The 15,624-nt window shown below is 40.6% G+C and overlaps 2 protein-coding genes across 3 annotated transcripts in view; one reads left to right on the top strand and one right to left on the bottom strand.

The window, feature by feature from the left end:
- The window catches only part of fbxl13 (F-box and leucine-rich repeat protein 13), a 175,363-nt gene that overhangs the window by 66,344 nt on the left and 93,395 nt on the right, over nt 1-15,624 (bottom strand). Inside the window, 1 exon segment of the mRNA XM_063072833.1 lies at nt 8,150-8,202. Coding sequence (XP_062928903.1) covers nt 8,150-8,202 — 53 coding nt within the window.
- The window catches only part of lrrc17 (leucine rich repeat containing 17), a 46,311-nt gene that overhangs the window by 5,271 nt on the left and 25,416 nt on the right, over nt 1-15,624 (top strand). The window contains exon 2 of one of the 2 annotated variants that reach the window (XM_063072838.1): nt 8,301-8,465. The exons of the other annotated variant lie outside the window; for it this stretch is intronic. Coding sequence (XP_062928908.1) covers nt 8,438-8,465 — 28 coding nt within the window. The 5' untranslated portion in view covers nt 8,301-8,437. The remainder of the gene's footprint in view (nt 1-8,300; nt 8,466-15,624) is intronic. 2 annotated transcript variants of the gene reach the window in all.

The following is a 15,624-nucleotide window of genomic DNA, read 5'->3' on the forward strand; positions in this document are numbered from 1 at the left end:
ATCATAACATTTTAAGTAACATTTGGATATTAAACACACAGCACATATTTTCCCTGTATTAACATATAAAATCATTGCAACACACCAATATCGCTGAATCAGTGGGAGCCCTGGGCTTGTTTCCCTGCAACAAGACGGTCCTATCGAGGGGTGATGGGAGACAGCGATACTCGAAGGGGGTTCCTTAAGTCCAGTCTATTCCGCAATTTAGTTTTCGTTGCATTCATTGTAGAAAACACTGCTTCGCAGAGATATGTTGGAAATGGAAGCAACATTTTCAGTGATTTCGTGGCTGTCTCAAGGTATTTAGCCTTGACTTTGATCCGGAATGCCGGCAGAGATGTTATGTCAAACATACTTTTCAGCCCGCTGTCATTTGCAAGTTCGAGGAGTTGATCTTCTTCCCGCACTGACATGGATAACGCGTGCGTAATGACCTCACGTGCGTTCAAGCTCAACACTGGGCACGGCAGGGAATGAGGAAAGACTCATATCAGCAAATCATATCATTTCCTCACGGCCCGGTAGCACATGCTTTGCGGCCCGGTGGTTGGGGACCGCTGTTTAAAGCCAAGGTTGATAGATCTGGCCATGAAAGTTACAGAGAGAAGGCAGGAGAATGGGGTTGAGAGGGAAATGGATCAGCCATGATCAAATGGCGGAGCAGACTCGATGGGCCAAATAGCCTAATTCTATTCCAATGTGTCATTGTCTAAAACTGCTCACAACATTTCAAATGTGGCCTGACCAATGCTTTATAAAGCCTCAGCATTTCATCCTTTCTCTCAAATTCTGGTCCTCTCGAAATATCCTAACATTGCATTTCTCTTCATTACCATTGACTCAACCTACAATTTAACCTTTAGGGAACCCACACAAGGACTCCCAAGTGCCTTTGCACTTGTGATTTTTGAATTTTCTCCCTATTCAGAAAACAGTGCATGCCTTTATTCCTTTTACCAATGTGCATGACTGTATACTTTTCTACACCATATTCCATCTGCCATTTCTTTGCCCATTCTCCCAATCTGTCCAAGTCCTTCTGCAGGCTCCCAGCATCCTCAGAACTACCTGCTCCTCCACCTACCTTTGTATCGTCCATGAACTTGGCCACAAAGCCTTCAATTCCATCATCCAAATTATTGACATATGACACAAAAAGAAGCAGTCCCAACACTAACACCACTAGTCATCGCCAGCAACCAGAAAAGGGCCCCTTTATTCCAACTGTTTGCCTCTTGCCAGTCAGCCAATCTTCTATCCATAGTACTACCTTTCCTGTAATACCATGGGCTCTTAACTTGTTGAGCAGCCTCATGTGCAACACCTTATCAAAGGCATTCTGAAAATCCAAGTAAACAACATCCACTGACTCTCCTTTGTCTATCCTGCTTGTTATTTCCTGAAAGAATTCCAACAGATTTATCAAGCAAGATTTCCCCTTATGGAAACCATACTGAATTATATCTAGATTTTTCTATTGGTATCTTCTTTTATATTATTGACTAGCTAACCTTCACATTTCAATGTTTCTCCCCATATTGCTTTTTTGATTGCCTTGTATTAGTTTTTACAAGCTTCTCATTAACTTTTGTGATATTCTAAGGCCTCTCTTCTGCTTTTATGTTGTCTTTGACTTCCCTTGTCAGTCATGGTTGCCTCATCCTCCCTTTAGAATACTACCAGTCTGGGATAAATCAATCCTACACCTTCCAAGTTTCTCCCTAAAACTCCAGCCATTGCTGTCCTGCCAGCATCTCTGTTGGTGGCACCTGCCTAGCAATGTTGGCCAGCTCCTCTCTCATGCTTCTGTAGTTCCTTTTACTCTACTGCAACAGATACATCTGATTTTAGCTTCTCCCTCTCAAACTGCAGGGTGAATTTTATCATATTATGATTACTGTCTCCTAAGGGTTCCTTTACCTTAAGCTCTCTAATCAAATCCAGTTCACTACACATGCTATTCTTCTGGAAGGTCTTATTTGGGGCAAACTTCGACTTGTGAGTTAGAGCAAACTCATCTGCTAACTTAGCAGCTTCTTGCAGAGTTGCAGCATTCTTCTCATCTAAATATGTCTTTATATCATTATGAACACACCTTTTAAACTCTTCAATTAAAATCAACTCTTTCAATTTGTTGTAATCATCATTCACATTTTTTAGATGTGCACAACATCTTTCAAAATACACAGACTTCTCATAAGCAAATTCCACATGAGTCTGGCTCACAGATTTTCTCAAATTCCTAAACCTTTGCCTATAGGCCTCTGGAACAAGCTCATAGGCTTTAAGCACAGCCTGTTTTACTGTCTCATAGTCAGCTGCATCTTCAACTGATAGGGCAGAATAAGCCTGCTGAGCCTTAACTTTAATTACACTCTGCAACATGAGAGGCCAATACTCTTTTGGCCACTTAAGGCTCTGAGCAACTTTCTCAAAATGCTGAAAGTATTTATCAACCTTAGCCTCATCAAATGGAGGGACCAATCTAACTTCCCGACGGGCAACAAACCTATCAGTAAAGCCAGAAATTTGATTCCCGAGCTTTAACTTCTCTAACTCAAACTGCCTTTGTCTTTCTCTTTCTGCAGCTTCTGACTTAAGTTTCTCTATCTTTAATTTTTTCCAGCTATAACTGGAACTCAGCATCAGCTGGTCTACTTTCAGGAAACAGATCTAACACCTCCGCTGCAAACATATTCTCATCTACGTAGTGCTCAACTATTTTCCTCTGAACCTCTGCCTTTCTCATAGCCTGCTTTACTGTAATAAGTTTTAACTTACTAGCAATGGCCAACAGCTCTGTCTTTTTGGCTTTCTGCAATTCCTCAAGGGTTGGCGATGCCAATAATTTATCAATGTCCACTGCTGCTGGTTTCCACCCTCGAGTCAATCAAAAGGGGAGTAATCAGTCAAATCATTTATCAATCAATCTATAAGCTCCAATATGGGCATATCCTGGATGAGCCCCTAATTTATGTTACTTGCCAACAGCAAAAGACCACAGACACAGATTTTTTTAATGTTACACAACTATATTTTCAATTTTATAGTCAATTAAAACAATTACTCCCCTAACCAAAAATTAACAGTGCAATGCATCTTAGCTCACAAACTGTGGCGGTCTGGAAACAGTTCTTCCCAAGTCTTACTCAGCCCAAAATATAGACAATTTAAACAGAGTCATAGGATGGCAATCCAGAAGATTCTGAAATCCACGGGAACAGGTACAGGTGTCTGTGAGGTAGGGTTCATAAATTCACATTACAATGACACAAGGTGACAGTCACAGAAGATTCCAGAAGTCGAGTGGTCGTCACTTAAGTACTAGAGTCCATGCAGGGATAACAAGGTGACGCCAAAATCCACGTAGGGATATCACAAGGTGACAGTCACGGAATATGCCTTAACACAAGTGGTCGCCACATAACACACCCGAATCCATGTATAGGTTAACAAAATGTGGTCGCCACAGAATACTCCAGAAATCCAAGTATGGATCATACAAAGTGACAGTCACATATCCAATATACACTGTGTGCCGCAAATTACCACAATCTTCCGACATGGAGAAATATTGGGACCGCCCACTGCTGTAGTGAACTCTTCAACTCACTCAACTCAATTCACTCCCTCACTGGTAGCTCACGGTCCATTGAATCCATTTAACTGACAAAATTTTTCTGGAAACCTCCGGGATCAAATAGAAAAAGCCTCCGCGCATTTGTTACAACAACATCATCCACCTGCCTCATTCAGGCGCACCTAAATGACGCTTACGGTTAATAATCTCACCTAGTCCCTGAGCTCCTCCATCCTGATCAAAAAGGCGCAACAGCACCTTTATTTCCTGCAGAGCATCAAGAGAGCTCACCTCTGTCCCAGGATACTGACAGACTTTTACCGCTGTACCATTGAGACCTACTCACCAACTGCATTTCAGTGTGATATGGCAATTGTCCCATATCAGACCGCAAAGCACTCCAGCATGTGGTGAAAACTGCCCAGCGCATATTCAGCACCCAATTGCCCACCATTGAGAACACCTACCATAAACGCTACCTGTGCAGGGTGAAAAGCATTATCAAGGATGCATCTCACCCTAACCATGGACTTTTTCTCCTCCCATCCGGTAGGCGCTACAGGAGCATCTGCTCCCGCACCAGCAGGCACAGGAAGAGCTTCTTCCCTGAGGCTGTGACCCTGCTGAACTTCACATCACAGCGCTAAGCAGTATTACACCCATATTGTACTGTCTCAGTACTTCTATATTTGTGTGCTATAGCACTTACTTTTTATTCACAGTTATTTTGTAAATAACACTATTCTTCGCATTTCTGGTCAGATACTAACTGCATTTCATTGGCTTTGTATCTGTACTCGGCACAATGACAAAGTTGAATCTAATCTAATCTAATCTAAAAAAAAATGTTCACATGTAACATTATTAACACTATTGATCTCCTCCAGTGAGTTAAAAAATTGAGAAACTTTAGGACAAGCATCTTTTGTGATTGTTTTAATGATAAATTTGATAGATAAAGAAAATTAATAAGGTGAAAATCAATACAGTTTTGAAGAAATAGTAGGCAATCTGAAACTTTGAGGAAAAAATAGAACAGAAGAGAAAAGGAAAAGCAATACTTGGTAGGAGCTGTCTTCTGTTAGCTAATTAAAATAAAGGGAAGCCATGCAATCAGTCACACATAAGTTCAGGTTCCAGACTATCCAGTCTTAAAGTGGCACGTGGTAAGGGTTAGAAAGAGTAGAAAATGCAGTCCCCAGTGATTTCAAACTGCTGTTCTTTAGACACTGTAGACTAATGCTGACACAACAAATACCATGCAAGATCAGTTTATTATAATAATATTTGCTCCTGGCACAAGAATACTGTAGAAAGCATTAATAGGATACATAATTAGATGTAACAGCTCTTAAAGATTTGTTGTTCAATTTAAAACAATGCTGTGGCTCAGGCAATAAACAACTAGATGCAGACAAGGAATAGATTAGAATTTATTAGTGCCCTGGGAAAACATTAAAACTAGTGAATCCCTTCATACCCACTTCCCCTCCTCCACACCCCTGACAGACAGACAGACAGACACACACATACACGCAGGCACACACACCATTGTGAGCAGTGTCACTGAAAGCCCCCGGGTTTAACACAAGATTATTGAAGCAGTTCTGGCTCAGCAGGCCAAACTGACTGCTGTAATAGTGGGCATTGCTTAAAATCTTTTTTAAACAAGCTAAAGAGTATAAAGAAAACAAAAAATGAAATTACCATTCCTGAAATGTAACTTCATTTTATAAAGCTTTGGAGTCTTTAAAGTGTGTGCTATTAAATTAGAGATAAATGCAACTGGCAGTATTCCAAATAAACATAAAAACTAAGTTTTATTTTGAAGCAAGCTGTTCGACTTGTACTCTCCGTCTGACAGGATAAAGATTTATAAATTCCGAAGTCAAGGTTGCATTTCCTCCATCTGCACCCTTAATAACAACTGTATTTTGCAGCATCAGCTTTAACCTGCAATGCCCTAAATTAATGTTCACAGGAATGACACTTATGAGCATAAAATCTAGGAGAGAGGCCAAATCAGTGACAGTAGCTCAGAGTCTTACAGACTATTATGTTTGATCAGCTCTTTAAAATAATCATTTGAAATTGTAGTAAGGTTGTCCCAGTGGCAGACAGCAAAGAACTATGTCTCTGCACCACGGTGCTATACAACCTGAATCCACCATTGCTGTGGGACTGTAATGGTGGGAATGCAGCTGAATATAGGACTGGAGCAGAAACTAGAATCTGGCCTAGAAGGTTGAAATTTGTCTAAGATGATCCCTATATCTCTGGAGCCAAGCCATAGACATACTCTGATCTCCAGAGTCAGACCTCTGCCTACATTTGCACAACTTGGCAGATTTTCCAAAAATCAGTAATTGTATCCTCTCATTAAAAATGAGGTGTAATTACAGGAAATATTGAGAAGACTTTCTGAGAAAAAAAAAACAGACCTAAGACACTTTTCTTTAAAGAAAATCAATGTCAACGTAGAGCATTTATTAATGCTTTTGTGTGTCCAGAACAAGGAAGCATAAATGCAATACAGGTACTAAAAGATAAAATAACTTCAAAGGAAACTCCTTGCACAAACTAGAAGTATGAGTAATTTCCTCCTATTTGGAGTGGTTGAAATAATCTGCATTTTCTTATTTAAACAGGGGAAAGAGCAAGGTTTGCAGAAAGGGTTGTCTGCAATGGCAAGCAAAAGCACAAATCTATACACCCATATCCCGTTCAACATTTTTAAAAATGAAGTCACTGGTGGATGTACAACCATTTGTCCCATTGTATTATGGAAATACAAAAATGCTTCTTCGAAGCCTAGGAGATTTCAATTTTGGTGCAAGTGTCCATGTAAATGACAGTTTAGCGTTCTTCAGTGAATCAAGTAGATGAGAGAAGTAGAAGAATACTTGGATCACATTTTAGATTTGTTGGAAGGAAATACATTGATGAATCAAGTGAAGATTATCACTAAGTCATTGTTCTGAGGAGATCCTAGATCAATGTCCTAGCACCGAATTGATTAGCCTTGAACATCATCCTTCTTAATTTGTGAAGTATAAACAGCCAAATAATAGCAACGTCAACAATTTCTTCTATCACTGCTGCGGTTAGGTTGCCTTACCTTCATGCACAGGAAATATCTGAGAATTTCTTAACATTGTCAGGTGGATGACACTGTTGTAGTCATACTGCAACAGCTTGACTACAGGCACAGCCAGGAAGTACTACCACAAAAGTCTACTGTCAGGCTATTATCTTGTCCCATGTCTTTGTATAGCCAATGCTTTCAGTTTTTGAACATGTTTTGGATAAATTCTTTTGTGCCCCTGAAATGGTTAACTTGGTTTTGTGGAAAACACACTGCAGCTTCCTTGTTTGAGACCAAATTAAAACCAAGATCAGATTATCATTGATGTGGTGAGATAATCAGATTCAGAATCAAGTTTATTATCACTGGCACGTGACATGAAATTTGTTAACTTAGCAGCAGCAGTTCAATGCAATACATAATCTAGCAGAGAGAAAAAAAATTAAATAAAAACAATAATAATAATAAATAAACAAGTAAATCAATTATGTATATTGAACAGATTAAAAAAGATGTGCAAAAACAGAAATACTGTATATTAAAAAAAAAGTGAGGTCGTGTCTGAAGATTCAATGTCCATTTAGGAATCGGACGGCAGAGGGGATGAAGCTGTTCCTGAATCACTGAGTGTGTGCCTTCAGGCTTCTGTACATCCTACCTGATGGTAACAGTGAGAAAAGGACATGCCCTGGGTGGCTGAAGGTTCTTAATAATGGATGCTGCCTTTCTGAGGCACCGCTCCCTAAAGATGTCCTGGGTACATTGTAGGCTAGCACCCAAAATGGAGCTGACTAGATTTACAACCTTCTGCAGCTTCTTTCTGTCCTGTGCAGTAGCCCCCTCCATACCAGACAGTGATGCAGCCTGTCAGAATGCTCTCCACAGTACAACTATAGAAGTTTTTGAGTGTATTTGTTGATATGCCAAATCTCTTCAGACTCCTAATATAGTCGCTGTCTTGCCTTCTTTATGACTACATTGATATATTGGGACCAGGTTAGATCCTCAGAGATGCTGACACCCAGGAACTTGAAGTTGCTCACTCTCTCCACTTCTGATCCCTCTATGAGGATTGGTATGTGTTCCTTCATCTTACCTTTCCTTGAGTCCACCGTCAGATAAATGTCATTTTGTACGCATCTGGCAGTTGCCTCAAGCATAACATAAGCAGCAGCAAAATTTAAAGTCGATGCCAATGGAGCAGGAACTGGGGCTTCTCCATGTTAACTACTTGCTCAGAGTATTTTGATCAACCAAGCAAATGGACAAGATGCGGTTAAAATTTCCTCCATATTTAAGTTCTGGTAAGTTGAGCTAGACACTGGCGATTCCGCAACGGTACCCCACATTGGATCATTAACTTACATTTGAGCAAGAAGTTTTGAAACTTTAATTCAAAGTTTAATTGTCACTTAGCCATATATGAGTACTCACGAATACAGCCAAATGAGCCAGTGTCAATACATTATTACGTTACTTACGGTTATATTTTTACATTCAGATAAATTTAGATCTTGTAAGTTTCGGCAGCCACCTGAAATAGAAATAGATAGTAAAGAATTATTCAAAACACTGAATTTTATATATTGTGGAAAAATATTTGTACATTTCCATTTTATATATATAATGCAGGATCTGGATGACAAAGTTGTGCAGCTTTTAGATCAATGGTGTCTCACAACTCCAGCCATCTGGGTTCCATGCTGACCTTTGGTGCTGTCGGAGTAGAGTTTCTACATTCTTCTTCTGACCACTTCAGTTTCCTCTGAATGCCTAGCTTCCTCCCATATCTCAAAGGTAGGCAGGTTCATACATTACGTGACCAGTGCAAACTGTTAATAAAATGTGGGTGAGAGATAAAATCTAGTGGGAAATTAACGTGGAGAGAATAAATAACTGGAATGTGTAAGACTGGCCGAAATGTTTTTTTTCATGCCATGCATTGAATGGCTTTATCTCTTTACATGTAACAGCAGGTCTCTCTTAGTATTACACATAGCAAGTGGACTGAGGGTAGAACTGATTACATTAGGGCCTATGAAGATCCACAATGAACAAGTTAGAATCCATTTGAATATCGTGGGTACTCCTACTATTTGGACTTAATTGAATCTAGGATTTGCTTTCATTTACTAGAGTAGTGATAGTAGACAGATGTATCAAGTGAAATTAATTGAGATGAGATTGGGGTCTATGATTAAAACTCTAATGAGGCCTCTAAAGGAAGCAAAAGAAAATTTACTACAAAAATGAAAAAGTAAAAGTATTTTGAGAGTACATTCACATTGTTGGGCTTCTAAGCCTTTGATATTGCCCCGAATTTCTTGAGCTTTTCTACGGATAGGAATGTGCATGCAAAAGACTGGGTTCAATTAGATAGTTAGGTTCCAACAAAACTGGTAAGGTAACTTTCCTTAGTAACTGAACTCCCACCTAGTGATCCATCTTTACTTGGCGTCTGGGGTTCTATAGTCTGAAGGAATGTATTCGTTAAACTCAAAGAAAGGTACTTAAAAGAATTGAGTGATCTCCATTGTTTGGATTCATCAACACTATTGTTTATCCAGAGCACTTGATTCAATCTAGGCAGGATAGCAGATAGAGCAGTGGAATGGCTTCAGGCAAATGGATGATCACAAGGAAAAATAAGGAGAGCAGGCAGTTAGGGCACAGTTCCCTTGTGGCCATTTACCTCACAAACAGATATATCCCCTTGGGAAATGGTGAGGAGGATGTTCCCCAAGGGCTAGCAGCAATAGTTAAGTTTCTGACACTGTGACTAGCCTAAGACACAGAGGGAAGGGTGCATTCAGACAGGGCAATAATGATAGGAGACTCAGTGGTGGGGGGGTGGGGGGGAGACAGGAGATTCTGAGGCCGCAGAAGAGACATCAGGATGGTGTGTTTCCTCCACATGGTAAGGTCAAGGATGTCTCTGAGTGGCTGCAGAAAATTCTCGAGGAGTAGAGTGAACTGTCAGAGGTGGCTGTGCATATTGGTACAAATTATATTGATGGAACAAGAGAGGAAATCCTGTAGAATGAGTTTTGGGAGTTAGGTAAGAAGTTAAGAAGCAGAATCTCAAGGGTAGTGATCTCCAGTTTGCTCCCAGTGCCATGTGCTAGAGATGTCAGAAATAGAAGGATAAACCAGATGAATGCATGGCTAAGCAGCTGGTGTATTGGACAGGGATTCAAGTTTGGATCATTGGGATCTGTTCTGAGAGGGGGTGATCTGCCTCAGAACCTGAAATGGAGGAGGACCATTATCCTGACTGGGAGATTTGCTAGTGCTAATTAGAGGATTTAAACTATAGTAGCAGAAAGGAGCGTAGGAGTGGAGCCTAATGAGAAATCAGGGCATAGTACTGTAGCTAATGAGAGGAGGATGGTAATGATCTTTTCCTCAGGGTAGGTGAGTCCTAAACTAAAGGACATAGAATTAGTCTGGGAGGGAAGAGATTTAAAAGGGATCTTAGGGGCAACCTTTTCATGCAGAGGGTGGTGAGTATACGAAACAAGCTACTAGCAGACATGGTTGACACAGATGCAACAGTATCATTTAAGAAACATTTAAAATAGGTACATGAAGGGATGGAGCTTAGAGGGCTATGGACCGAACACAGGAAATTGGGACTAGCTAGGTAGGCATTATGGTTGGCAATAGCCAATTTGATGAAATCTTAAAAGTAGCAAGAATGATCTAATGAAGCAAACAAAAAATTTAATTTTAACTGTCTCATAACAATTTATAGAGCATGAAATTAATTTGTAAACTTATACATATAACAAATCAAAGTTACTGTTTTTCTGTTACACATCCAAGTGTTCTCAGACAGCAAATTCCAGAACCTTACCATTCTCCAAGTGAAATTTATTTCATTCTCTTCCCTCTATTTCAATTGCTTTAAATTTATACTCCCTGGTTTATGGCTCCTCTACCAAAAGAAACAGATCATTTCTATTTAGTCCATTTCCCCTTCCCTTCCAGCCTGAAGAAGGGTCTCATCCCAAAATGTCAGCTATTTATTCATTTCCATAGATGCTGCCTGACCTTCCGAGTTCCTCCAGCATTTTGTGTGTATTGCTCTGGATTTCCAGCACCTGCAGAATCTCTTGTGTTTATGATTTGGTACCCCATAACTTTATACACTTTTGTACAACGTGTCCCCTCAGAACCCTTTCTTCTAATAATAATCTTAGCTTATCTAGTATTTCTTCAGATCTGCAATTTTCCAAACCTGGCAAAATCCTTGTACTGTAAATATCCAGTGCATCTTCTCTGTATACGTCCTCTCTGAATGATTACCAGCCTGTACATATGAATGAGTATTTGGGATTAGAGTGAGATGTATTTGCAGGCCACTGCAGGGCTACAAGTATCTTTTGCCATGTTGGAACTTTTGACTTGCAAACTATTCAAATTACGAGCAGTTCTCAGGAATGGAACCCTGTTGTAACCTGGAGAGGGCCTACAATCTGGGGATAGAACTCTATGCCACACTCAAACTGTTACCTAACTGGTGCTATGCAGTTTAATATAACTTTCCTGTGCTTATTCTATGCCTCAACTAATAAAGAAAAGCATAACTTGTGCCTCTTTAGTTGCCTTATTCAACTGTTCTGCTATGTTTAATGAGCAGCAGATATGCTCTCCAACGTTCATTGAAGGTTTTGTCATGTACATTCCATTGCTTAGCTGCATATATCAAACAGATTTCTTTTAAGGGAAAGATGCCAGAACGATGTGGGAGTCCATTGGTGGTTGTAATGTAAGTGAGAATTATGCATTGTAAGGCGGAAGGATAGATATGAAGTTTGGATACTGATGATTGAGCAGACAGGTGCTTGTGATCCATTGCTAAATTGAGCAGTGGGGGAAGGGAAAATTAGTACATAGAATATAGTACCGTGCAGTATGGGTGTATGGGCTCTTCAGCCTACAACGTATGCCAACCTACATAAACATACTCCATGATCAATCCATCCCTTCTCTCCTGCAAAGCCCATAACCCTACACTTTTCTTTCAATCATTTGCCTAAGAAACTTTTAAGTGTCCTTACTGTATCAGCATCTACAACAAACCCTGGCAGTTCATTCCAGGCATCCTACTGCTCTCTGTGTAATACAACATACCTCTGACATATCCCCTGAACTTTCTACCCCTCACTTTAAAAGGATATCTTCTGGTATTGACTACTGCCACACTGGGATTATGTCTCTCATAATCTTATACAACTCTACCAAACTGCTTTCATCCTTCATTGCTCCAAAGAGAGCCCTAGCTCACTCAATGTTTCTTCGTGAAACATGTTATCTAGTCCAGGCAGCATCATGGTAAATTTCCTCTGCACCCTCACTAAAGCTTCTACATCTGCCCCATCAGGAGGCAATCAGAACTAAACACAGTAATCCAAATGTTGTCTAATCAAAGTTTTATACAGTAGCAACACATCTTTGTAGCTCTTGAACTCAGTTACCTGACTAATGAAGACCTGCACACCATATGCCTTCTTAATCACTCTATCAATCTGAGCAGCAATTTTGAGGGATCTATGGACTTGGATTCCAAGATACCTCTGTTCCTCCACACTGCTAAGAATCCTACCATTGACCGTGAACTCTGCTTTCAAGTTCGATCTTCCAAAGTGTGTCAACACACATTTTCCATAACTGAACTCCATGTGCCACATGCTCAACTCTGCATCTGGGTTATATCCTGTTGTCAATTATGATAATCTTCTACACTATCCACAACACCTCCAACCTTCATGTCATCTACAAACGTAATAACATGCACCCCTCCACTTCCTCATCCAAGTCATTTATAAAAATCACAAAGAGCAGGGGCTTCAGAACAAAACCACATGGAACACTACCAGCCACAGACATCCAGTAAGAATAGTCTCCATTTACTACCACACCCTGTCTTCTGAAGGCAAGTCATTCCAACTCAAAGCAGGTAAGTCCCCATGGATCCCAAACCTCATAACCTTTTGGACACAAGCCCCATTATAAGTTTGGGCTTGCGAGTAAAAGGGGTGGTGGTGGATAAATTGAATCTGGTGGTGGAGTATGAAGGGTCAGAGGCCTACTACCACAGTCAGAGGAAGGTTGCAGATATCGGGTTGGTCCCAGTAATCATGGCTGGGGGTCACGAGTGGTCTGGTTCATATCTGAAAAGGGTCATTACTTCGGCAGAGGTGAGATGAAAGGCTAGTAGGACTTAAGATTTTAAAAAATGCTCTGTGATTGAATTTCTAAGATGATCTGTGTACAAAGCACAAAACATGACCAATCCAACTAAAGACCATAATGCCAATGCCCTGTTAATAAGCTGCAAAATGGTGGAAGATGTAATTGATGGTGTTATCAAGTTGCAGATCCTAAGCACCTGCTCACTGATTCTTATTTTGATTTTATCAGGACAGTAGGCTTCATAATCATTTGCTTCATAAGATGCTAAGTGTAATTCTTAAGTGAGAGGGTGAACAGCCAGAGGTCATGGTCCATATTGATACCAATTACATAGGTCGAAAGAGTGTGGAGGTTCTGCAAAGTGAGTTCAGGGAGTTAGGTGCTAAGTTAAAGAGCAGGACCTCCAAGGTTGTGATATAAGGATTGTGCTAGTAAGACCAGAAATAAGAAGATTATACAGTTTAATATGTAGGTAAGGAGTGAGTGTAGGAGGGAGAGCAACAGATTTTTGGATCATTGGGCTCTCTTCCAGGGTAGGTGGGACCTGTACAAAAGAGACTGTTTGCACCTGAACTGGAAGGGACTAATATCCTAGTGGAAAGGTTTGCTAGTGCTGCGCAGGCTGGCGGAGTGGGGTTTAAACTAAAGTTGCAGGGGGATAGGAACCAGAGTGTCAGAACAATAATCGAGAAGTTGTGGAGAAAGATGTTGTTAAGAAATCAGACAAAGTTAAGAATCAAAAAGTTGAGTATGGTGTGACTATTGTCCTGAGCTGCATATATTTCAATGCAAGAAGTATCGTAGGAAAGGCAGATTAGCCCAGGGCATGGACCAACACCTGGAATTATGATATTGTAACCATTAGTGAGATTTGGTCGCCGGAAAGGCAGGATTGGCCGCTCAAAAATCCAGGGGTCCGTTGTTTTAAATCTGACAGAGTGGAAGGGATTAAAGGAAGAGGGGTAGCAATACTCGTCAGGGAAAATATCATGGCAGTGCTCAGTCAGGACAGACTGGAGAACTCGTCTCGTGAGATGTTATGGGTGGAACTGAGTAATACGAAAGGTATGACCACACTAATGCGATTATATGACAGAGCACTAAACAGTCTGAGGGATTTAGAGGAACAAATTTGTAGAGAAGTTGTGGACTGTTGCAAGAACAAAAAATAAGGTTGTTATAGTAGGTGATTTTAACTTTCCACATATTGAGTGGGAGTCCCATACCATAAAAGGACTAGATGGGATAGAGTTTGTCAAGTGTGTTCTGGAAAGTTTCCTTAATCAGTATGTAGAAGTCCCAATGAGAGAGTGTGTGATACTTGGTCTGCTATGAGGGAATAAAACAGGGCAGATGAAAGAATTTTGAGTAGGGAACACTTTGCATCTAGCAATCACAATGCCATTAATTTCAAAGTAAATATGGAAAAAGATAGAGCTGGACTGCGGGCTGAGATCCAAAACTGGAGAAAAGTGTGGATTTGTACAGGCTTCTTTCTGGCAGAAGTGTACTTGGTAAGTGGGAGGCCTTCAAAAGTGAAGTTTTGAGAGTATAAAGCTTGTATATGACTGTCAGAATAAAAGGTAAAGACAACAGGTGTAGGGAGCCTTGGTTTAAAAGAGATATTGAGGCCATGGTTAAGAAAAAAAAAGGAGGTGCCTAGCAGATATATGTAGGTAGGAACAAATAAGAAATCAGGAGGGCAAAAGGACTGCATGAGATCGCCCTAGCAGACAAGGTGAAGGAGAATCCCAAGGGATTCTACAGATAAGCTAAGAGAAAAAGGATTGTAAGGGCCAAAATTGATACTCTGTAAGATCACAATGGCAATCCATGCATGGAGCCAAAAGAGATGGGGGAGATCTTGAATTAATTATGTGCATCTGTATTTACTCAGCAGGCAGATATAGAATCTATAAAGGTGAGGTAAAGCGACATCAACTTCATGGACCCTATACAGATTACAGAGGAGGAGGTGTTTACTGTCTTGAGGCAAATTAGGGTGGATAAATTCCCAGGACCTGACAAGGTGTTCCCTAAGACCCTATGGGAGGCAAGTGTGTAATTTCCCAGGCCCCTAGCAGAAATATTTACCAGAGGATTGAAGGATAGCCAATGTTGTTCCGCTGTTTAAGAAAGGCTCTAAAAATAAACCAGGCAATAATAGGCCGGTGAGCCTGACATCAGTAATGGGAAAAATTATTGGAAGGTATACTAAGGGACTGGATATGTGAGGATTTGGGCAGATATAGACTGATTAAGGATAGTCAGCAAGGCCTCATGCTTGGTAGGTTGTGTCTAACCAATCTTATAGATTTTTCGAGGAAGTTACCAGGTGTTGTCTACATGGACTTTAGCAAGGCATTTGATAAGGTACTTCATGGGAGGTTGGTCAAGAAGGTTAATTGGCTCGGCATTCAAGATGAGGTAGTAAATTGGATTAGACATTGACTTTGTGGGAGAAGCCAAAGAGTGGTAGTAGATGATTGCCTCTCTGACTGAAGGCCTGTGACTAGTGGTGTGCCTCAGGGATTGGTACGGGGCCCAATGTTGTTTGTCATTTATATCCATGATCTGGATGATAATGTGGTTAACTGGATCAGCAAATTTGCAGATGACACTAAGATTAGGGGGTGTAGTGGACAGTGAGGAAGACCACCATGGCTTGCAGCGGGATCTGGACCAGCTGAAAAAATGGGCTGAAAAATGGCAGATGAAATTTAATTCAGACAAATGCGAGGCGTTGTACTTCGGCAGG

The sequence above is a fragment of the Mobula hypostoma genome, chromosome 20 (genome assembly GCF_963921235.1).
Source record: "Mobula hypostoma chromosome 20, sMobHyp1.1, whole genome shotgun sequence".
Lineage (NCBI taxonomy): Eukaryota > Metazoa > Chordata > Chondrichthyes > Myliobatiformes > Myliobatidae > Mobula > Mobula hypostoma.